Genomic DNA, 9,504 nt, shown 5'->3' on the forward strand with positions numbered 1-9,504 from the left:
GACGTACCTTTAGTTGTCTAAAAAAACAAATTTTATACAAAAACAGCTCAACAGCTGAGCTTTTTCTGCTCAGCTTCCTTGTCAGAGTTACTTTTTCTTTCTGATCTGCCTCTAGTGGAAATATTATGTAGTTAATAGTGCATTTTAAAATGTATTGTTACAACACATATTTTCCAACGCACGCGCACATTTATAAACGTTTATTCATTTTTTTTTGTAAACGGCCCACGTTTTAACTTTATCAGCACCAAGATTAATGCTCACCTATTCTCAATCAGAACTTTTCCACCATTTCCCTGTGCTGTCATGACAACTTCCCCAGCGTGAGTCTCATGTGATCTTGAACCAATTTCCGCTTCTCCATCCCTGCAACAAAATGAAGTTCCTCTGCGGCGCAGCCATTTTACTCTTTCTGCTCTGCGAAGCTAGAGCCAAGAAGGTGAAGTTCCAGGACTGTGGCTCCGAGAAAGGGAAGCTAATTTCGGTGGATTTGACCCCTTGCTCTTCAGACCCGTGTGTGATCAAGAGAGGAGCAAATGCTTCAGGTACATAAGTCTTTACTAGGGTTTGTGATCAAGAGAGGTGCAAATGCTTTGGGTACATAAGTCTTTACTAGGGATAAAGGTCACTCAAACTCACGTCTTCGCGAGGTCATTAGGGGAACCAGAATTTTTCGATATGGGATTCGTAAATGAAAGTACCCAATATTTATTGTAGATAATAAAACCAATAAAGTGTCATATCTCCAGCAACACTAGAATTTGTTTATCTGTTTAATGTTAACTATTAACCTGTCAAACTCAAGGTGTCATCACGTTTATCCCACACGAGGTCGTCACGAGCTCCAAGGTGTTGGCCTACGCGATCTTCGGTCTCATTCCCGTCCCATTGCCCCTCCCTAACTCGGACGGATGTAAGGGTTATGGTCTGACCTGCCCTCTGAAGTCCGGGAAGCAAGTCGAGCTCGTCTTCGAGCATTACATCGATCAAACATTCCCAACAGGGCACCTGACACTGAAGGCGGAGCTGAAGGATCAAGATTCTGACGTCGTGATCTGCGGCAAGATCCCCATGACTCTGGAGTAGTTGAAGTATAATGTGATAGTGGCTAGAGACTGCACATAATAGGGTGAATATCTAATTAATCTGATCAGAAATATCATAGGTCTTGTAAGGGGGAGGGGAGGGTAACATTCGCCAGGTGCATGTTGTTATACAAACGAAAAAAAAAAATTATCGGTTTATGGGGATCGACTCGCCATAAGGTAAGGGGTCGTCCACACTAACTGGGATTCAAAAGTATCCGGATTCGTATCGCTGAAAACACATCACTTGATTCGCGTCCACATAATCGTTTTCGCAGGAAGTTTCGCCTGGATCCAGCCGTCCACACTAATACGGATTCAAACGAACGATGATAGGTACAGCGTGACGTCATTTTCATGATATGCGCATGCTCAAAGCAGCGCGCGCCTGCGATATGACGCCCGTTTTCATTTTGATACGGATTCGACCGTCCACACTACGGACCAAAGTATACGGATTCATTTTGATTCACTTCAACGGCGTTTTCAAATGTATCCGGATTCGCTGGATCCGACCTCCGTGCTTGTGTGGACGGAAGGCCTAAACGTATCAAAAAGTACACGGATTCAAACGACCCTGTCCCCAAGGGCTTCTGGGTAGACGCCATACTCAAAATCACCCAGGAGTCTCTTGGATCCCCATAAGTTATTATGGCGGTGTTGCTTTGAAGGCCATAACTTACGAAACTGACAAGTTCGAAGGAAAAAAACTGTAAGTGCGGGCAAACCCTCTGTATACAGGTCCATAGGGGGCATATAATCTTTAAAAAAGTACTTAGCAACTTTATAAAAGTAAGTTATGTATAAAGAAACAATTCTAACCGGACATTATAATTTTAAGCTAGTAAAAACTTATAACCCCAAAATTGTTAAAACTGTTGCCTTAACAAACCATTTCTTTTATTGGAGATCACCTAAAAAATGAACAGTTCGATTATAACAAAACCGGAGATTTCGTAAAAAAAAACGGAGAATTCGGGAGAAAATAGGCCTTTCCTTTCCCCTGCCCTTAGCCATGATTTTCTATGTGTGGATGCAAAGCATAGATATGAAGCCTATATGCAAAAACTCTCCGATTTGGAGACTCTTCAGTGAAAAAAAAAAAACGGGCTTACTGGTGGTTAAAAGGGGGGGGGGGGGGGGGGGTGAATGCAGCACTAGCTATGTGCCAGAGATTTCAAACAATAAAACATGAATGATTGGTAGATCTCTGTTTGGCTTTATGTCCATTGTACTGGTTACAGTTTAACACATAAAATTATGCTTTCCTTCCCTTTAACAGAAATGGTAGAAAATGGGGAATGTAGAATAGCCGATGGGTAGATCTAGTAGTTGGCCAAGAGAGCGACAGTTCAGCTTTATTTCACACAACCCACATTTGCTGCCCCCCCACCACCTCCATCACCCATAAAACCAGCTCTTTTTCATGGCCAAATTTCCTGGGTTTTCTTCAACAAAAGCCAAAGCATTCCTTTCTTCCACACCTAGCTTTGCACCCCAGGCTCCCAGCGTATTCACAGAACAAAGGAGACAAATTTCAGAAGATTTTAATTTATTGCGTTAAACCCTCAAATTATTTGTCCCAGTATTTGTATGCTAGCTCTAGAACAAGCTAGAATTCTACAAGGTTAATGAATTCGAAAATGAATTTGAATGAATGCAGGTGAAAACCTGTAATAAATAACATCAGTTTGCAAAGACTTTAAAAAAATATGACGTATACAATAATAAAAAGAGAAGCATGTTTTGCAAGTCTTAGCATCCAAACTGATGTTACTTATTTTTTTAAAAATGAAAATAAAGTAAACAGCCATACATGGCTTTGGTGCATACAATGTGTTTTTGTATGTTTGCTTTTGTAACTTATATCCTTTTTATAAGTTTTTGTTTACTCCTTTGCATGATGTTAAGAAATTATTAAACCTAAACACTGAAAACATTAACATTAACAGCAAAACCTGGAATTACAAATTTAAACAAAACACAATACCAAGGCACACAAATGTCGTTATACAAATATATCTCTTTTATATGGAATCAAAAGGAGAGCCTCTGAAGAGTAAAAATCCTGTTTAAAAATACCAGTGATAAGTTTAAGCTCATACTGCACATGCTGTTATAGAAAATATTCTTTCAAGAGTAAAAATATAGGCCTCTATTTCTGTAAGAAAATTGTACGAAGATTAGTAATGCTGCAGATTTAAATTGTGCTCATGAAATAGAACATTGATTCCTATGTAAGACTTTTCTCCAACTACAGTAGTAACTTAAAACACTAACACATATAACACTGCATAACTACAAAAGTATTCAAGTGTGTTTTCTATCACACTTATTTAGGTTTCTTAACAGAACTTGTTCATTAGTGTTGCCTTCTCATCTAGCAATATCTTGCAGTGAGAGGTGTTACTACAATGTATTTGCAAAAAGACCTAATGAATCTTGATGCAAACATGTTCAACAAGGACAATAGCACTTGCTGTGGCCAGAACTTTATGCTTCCCACAGGGGTCTTCGCTTAACTCAAACTGTCGTCATCTTCCCAACTGCACCAGATGATGAATTATCATCTTGGTCATTGGCATATGATGCAGGCATAGCACCACTTGAAACAGAAATACACCCAATGCTACCACCATATTTGGATGCAGAGATCTGCTTGGGTACCCCCAAGTCAAGATGACGACGGACAAGGGAGAAAACAGAGGGACTAAGCTCTCTTTTGAGTTCCAACACTCTGCTTCTCCTTACAGTTACATGATCATCAATGTTATCATCAAGCAAGCAAGTCTCACGTATGGGCGGTAATGGATTACTAAGACTTGTTGTACTCAGGAATGCATTTCTGCTCAAAACACTGTTGATGCTTTGTTGTGAGGCATTGAAGCTGAGTCTATTTTCAAGTAGATTTATGTCATGGAAGTGCTCAGAATTTGGCCTGGGTGGCAGATCCTGAGTAAGAACACGTTTCAGTAATGGTGACTGCATGACCACGCTCTGCGAACTGCGATGAACTTGAGGCGGAAGAAGAGGTGTTGGGGGACAAGATGACTCCAAAGGAAGTGTGGGTGTCGGTGGCTCAATGAATAACTGAGGAATCTGGTTTTCTGATTGGTACCCAGAGCTGTTGTCTTCTTTCAGTGGTTTTTCAAAGTCATGTTCTTCATCTAGAATCACCTCAAACTTGCCACAGTGCTTGTGCATCTCATCATCTTCTTGGGGAGGCATCAGGAATGGGATGCCGAACATCATGCATGCTGCAATCACAGGCACTGCTCCAGCTACATAAAAGGCCAGCTCATAAGACTTGGACATGTCATAGATAAAACCTGGAATGATAAAAACACAGCATAAAATTAAATGTGGTATCTATATCGAAGAATTTAAATAGTAGGTATCAATACGAAATAATGATGACATTGAAGCTTTTTTCTTATGGTACACTAATGATACATCATCTGCTAACTATAACATTGTATATTAGAGTCCCAACGTTGTTACTCCAATTATCAGTCTTGCCATCACTAAAAATTGGGGAGGTGGTCTTTACAAAAGTAAGTTAAAAACACTGCTTTAATACTGAAATCATATTGTCAGAAGGTGGCAAGAGAGACCTGAGTGCTTACCTGCAATGGGAGGCCCAAGAGTAAGTGGCACAGACTTAATTGCAAACAGAACTCCAACACCAGTTGCCATGTTATTTCGACCCACAATATCTCCAGTTAGTACAGGAGCCAGAAGCACATAACAGCCTTCAAAGAATCCAAAGAAAGCGGCATAGAACGCCAGGCCAGCATATGTTGAGAAGGCAGGGCAGATGGTGTTGCTGATGCCAATCATGAGGAATGAAAACTGGTAGAGGTATAGGCGGTTGACTTTGGGGTGGTCAGCAATCTTGCCAAATATTAGACGTCCAATTGTTGATCCCACTGACATTATGCCGATCAGTAGGGTTGCCATGTAAATGTCAATGCCTTGGATTGTGGCCAGACTTATCTAGAAATAAAAGATAAAAAACTTAGTTCTGTGTAGCTTGTACAACTTTGAACACATTTACAAATAATATAATAAATGGATAAATGCGTACATGGCATGCAAACAATATATTAGAAGCCACTTAGTCCATATAAGTGTTGAGTCTGACAAACTAAAGAATATCATTGCTTTCTATTGTAAGCCAGCATAATTAGACTTGTTAGTCAATTGAAGCTTCCCAAGGCTTCAAACAGGTATCACAATCTGTGCCTTTGTTTCAATGAACAAACATTTATTATTATTTTGCTAACACTTACCAGATGGACAAATGGGACAAAGTAGCCCAACATCCACAATGACAGAGAAGCAGCCCACAAAAGGTAAGCCTTGTTTTTGAACAGACTGAAGTCTAAGAATTTCAAGCAGCCCTTCTTCTTGTTAGCTTCTTGGTGCTTCGTCTCATACTTGGCTGCATTCAGGAATGGCGTGTTTATTGGTCTGTAGATGGCAGAGACAAGGACAATACTAGAAATCATAGCGGCTGAGATCCTCATCGTGTTTCGCATCCCAACAGCTTCTATGATTTTCTGTAGAATAGGTCCCATGGCCAGGGACCCTACACCACTACCAGCTGATGTCAGGCCATTTGCCAGGGAGAGGCGCTTGTTGAAGTAGGTGCCCAGGATGATGACGGATGGGAAGTAACACATGCTAGCTCCTACTCCAAACATGAGTCCATAGGTCAAGTCCATGATATAGATGTTGGGTGAAACTGAACCTAGCAGACACCCTCCTGCCGCGATAATGCATCCTACGACAGTTGTCAGGCGGCAGCCGATCTTTTTGCACAGGGTGGTACCAAGAGGCCCAAGGAGGAACATCATGCCGTAGGTGATAGAACCTACCCATGCTGCACAGAGAACAAATCAAAAAGGTAAGATGAAGAGTATTAGATTAATGGCATAACAGTGCGACACAACCTACCCATGCTGCATAGAGAACAGATCAAAAGGTAAGATGAAGAGTATTAGATTAATGTCATAACAGTGCGACACAGCCTACCCATGCTGCACAGAGAACAAATCAAAAGGTAAGATGAAGAGTATTAGATAAATGTCATAACAGTGCGACACAGCCTACCCATGCTGCATAGACAACAAATCAAAAGGTAAGATGAAGAGTATTAGATAAATGGCATAACAGTGCGACACAGCCTACCCATGCTGCATAGACAACAAATCAAAAGGTAAGATGAAGAGTATTTGATTAATGTCATAACAGTGCGACACAACCTACCCATGCTGCATAGAGAACAAATCAAATAAGCTTTTACTGATCTATTCAAGTCGATAAACATTATGTACACTCATTCTAAAAAAAACACAATTGAAAGTCGGCTTGAGGGGGCTCTGACATTTTCCTTATTGCGTGGCATGGGAGCTAGAACTTTCTTTAACACGCTGAGTGAGGCACGTTCTGCTGAGTAGCCCCCCCCCCCCCCCCCCCCCAGCTCACTGCCCGTGTCACGCGCTAACCCAACAATAAAGGCCTTTTATTCTAGCGCTTTCGTGAGAGAGCCAAAATCCCTTTTTTACAGCGCAAAAGACAGGTCAATCAGTCCCTCGCGCTAGAGACTTCTACTGGGTAAATAATCGACAAATTCCAGGCTTTTTATTTTCCAAAATCAAACGTAATCGTTTGCTCGCGTTAGATTAGGCATGGATGAGCGCGTGCGCTAATTATTTTGTTGTTTCCTCCCACACTCTAAATAAATCACATGATTAGGTACTATAACAGAAAGAGTGTTTTCCATAAGAAAAGACAGTGAATATTTTTTACACTTGGTGGATTTTTATTTGACCTTTAGCAGGAGGTGTGTTTGGGCTTGCCTCGCGTCATCAGCCTAATGCAAATCCGGATTTTCAAGAAAAATTGTGAAATACATATAGAGTTATATTTCAAACATTTTGTCTTGATTGAAAAAAACAAAACAATTTCGTCAATTTGATTCTATGTGGATTTTGTGTTAAGGGGTAAAAAAAATACTGAAATAAGGAAACTAGTCTTAAATTAAAACCAGCGATAAGAACGAATTATAGAGGACCCATATTGAAGGATGTCGAGTTGATTGACGATAGAGCGATTATTTTCGTTATGCAATAAAAACTGTGCAACTTTGAAGGTCATTATGTTCTGGCTCCCTTGAGGTTTTGTTTTATGCGCTTCTAATATTGTTTGTCAATGTTGTGCTGTCAAACAGCTGATAAAGAACCCAAGCGGTCAAAAACTGTCAGTTCTAGGTTTTTGCTTCGACAGGATAGGTAGAAACATCACGAATCGTGCCAGCGTCCACGCAAGTTGTGAATCTGTTAGCTTGTAATCAAAGTTTGACCACAAGTTTAAACAAAGCTTATTCCCTGGCTTTAAATCTTGTTTATCTGACTTTTAAATGAGATGAAGCATTAATCTTACCCATTGTTAAAATACAAGCCCAAGTACTCTTTTGTTTGTATGTTCAAATGTCAGAAAGACATCTTCAAAGTTTTAATTTTTACTTTCAAGATCTGGGCGGTTGGGTGTTCAAACTTCTCTAGGGGCGATTTTATATTTTTAGACCGCTCGCAGGGTAAAGCCTATAACCGCTGTGTCAATCAAAATGAAACTGCTTCCTATTGGTGCAAAACCGGTTTGACAGGAAATTATACCTTGACATTTGCTCGAACTTGCACGTGATTCGAATCTCTCAAGAAAATCTTGTCAAGAAATTATCCGCGACCCTCATAAAATTAAGTTTTAAAACTTCAAAAACGTGAAAAAATTTATTCGCTGAGAATATTATGATCAGCTGTTTAAAAATCGAAGTAATTATAGCACATGGAAATAATACCTACTGATCGGAAAGATCTAAAGTCCAGTCACAAAAGTGCCCTCTATACCTCTGATTATCTTTTCGCTTATAACATAAATTCAAAATCGGAATTATATAAGCTAGCATACGTATGCCTTATTCTCGGCCCGTCAGTTAAGGTAACTCCGTATTTAAATGTTGAAGTCACGCGAACTCAGCATTTTGTCGCAAGGTTTATAATCGCTTTATCAAAGCTAACGCTGTGTGCGTTCCGGAATATTCATGTAGCAATACCCCCCAAACGATTATTGGGGTATATTTTAGTCGAGCGCACGTAAATTAAAACCTGTACAATGCGTTCATTACAAAACCGAAATGACAAAACAACCAGTCTCATTTGCATGTTGTTTTTCATCCCTAGAAAATTGATTACTAAACAATTAAGAAGGAAGACTCGTACCTGCTTCAGCTTTCCCGACCTTGAATTCTTGCAAGAGTTCCACATAAATTACTCCGAAATTGTTCATAGTTCCTAGCACAATAAATTGTGTGATAAACGCGGCGAGGCAAACGAGCCATCCCCATCCGCCGTCAGGGTAATCCACCAGAGGCTCCGGCTTTTCGTCCAAACTCTTCTTGCAGCAGCGCATTTCGTGTTAGCGGTTCTTTCCAGACCAGCTTCTTGCACCGGTGTTGGGTGCTTGGCGCGCGCTCTGGGGCGCTGAAATTCTAGCGATTTGAGATGTTTTTTCGTCGCTTGTTCTCGGGACCTCTCAGCAGTGTATAGCACAACCTGCAAGCGAGAATCAAACAGCGATCGGAGAACTGTCAGGATTATTTGTTACGGGCGCGTGACGTCACTGAGCGCCGATCCGCCGCGCTGATTGGCTGCCAGAGCCTGTTTACACCACACTTATTGGTCCTGATTGACACGCGTTTTCTCTGTACTGCTTTTATGAGGTGGTTCGAGTGGATGACAAAGGAGAGATATTGCTGAAGGTGTGAAACTCATGTGACGTGGGGAATTTGCATTTTGGAACAAAAATATCGAAAACAGCTTTCATTATGGTCACGAAAATTTAAAATTGTTTTTCATATCGCTTTTATTCCTCTGTCAAACATTCCCCTTGGCCTTGTTGCAAAGCCTATTATTAAACAGAACCGGAAACGGCGTCACATTTCTCCCTAGCTACGCAAAAAATTCTCGTATTTCTTAGTCGATTCTGCCTATTCCATTATTGACTTAGGTCTCTAAACTAAAAGTATTCAAAGTGCTTTTATGAACGGTCCATGTTATCAACCAAAACGAGAATCGATTTTGTGGAAGCTTCAAAAACATTACCATCATTTTCTGGCCGTATTATTATTCCAGTCTTTGAAATCAAAATTAAATTATTTTCATAACTCGAGCTCATTTTTAAGCAAATGTTTTTATTTTCTTCAACAGTCCAGATTATTATAGAAAAAAATGACATAATTTCTTAATGATGATTTTAAGGGAGCCTTTCTATTCTATAAATTATCGCTAACTTATCACTTTTCTTGTCCAGATGACCGGAATGAATAAATTCTTTTGTTCTTTGTCTTGAAGCTAAC

At 40.2% G+C, this 9,504-nt stretch overlaps 2 protein-coding genes across 3 annotated transcripts; one reads left to right on the plus strand and one right to left on the minus strand.

The window, feature by feature from the left end:
• The first annotated feature begins 346 nt into the window (after positions 1-346).
• Positions 347-5,106, plus strand: LOC5506650 (NPC intracellular cholesterol transporter 2). Of its 2 annotated transcripts, XM_032375081.2 has the most exons (3): positions 347-545; positions 806-1,129; positions 4,683-5,106. In XM_032375081.2, exons 1-2 carry the CDS (start codon positions 377-379, stop codon positions 1,084-1,086), a joined length of 450 nt encoding a protein of 149 aa, XP_032230972.2. In that variant the 5' UTR covers positions 347-376; the 3' UTR covers positions 1,087-1,129; positions 4,683-5,106. The 2 variants fall into 2 exon arrangements, with proteins under 2 accessions (XP_032230972.2, XP_001627355.2); XM_001627305.3 differs by lacking the exon at positions 4,683-5,106 and having other exon boundaries at positions 806-2,290.
• On the minus strand, positions 2,621-8,705 carry LOC5506649 (monocarboxylate transporter 10). The gene is made up of 4 exons (XM_001627288.3): positions 8,369-8,705; positions 5,378-5,970; positions 4,712-5,081; positions 2,621-4,414 (listed from the first exon to the last, which is right to left on the minus strand). Exons 1-4 carry the CDS (start codon positions 8,556-8,558, stop codon positions 3,609-3,611), a joined length of 1,959 nt encoding a protein of 652 aa, XP_001627338.3. The 5' UTR covers positions 8,559-8,705; the 3' UTR covers positions 2,621-3,608.
• Between the last annotated feature and the right edge of the window lie 799 nt (positions 8,706-9,504).

The sequence above is a fragment of the Nematostella vectensis genome, chromosome 9 (genome assembly GCF_932526225.1).
Source record: "Nematostella vectensis chromosome 9, jaNemVect1.1, whole genome shotgun sequence".
Lineage (NCBI taxonomy): Eukaryota > Metazoa > Cnidaria > Anthozoa > Actiniaria > Edwardsiidae > Nematostella > Nematostella vectensis.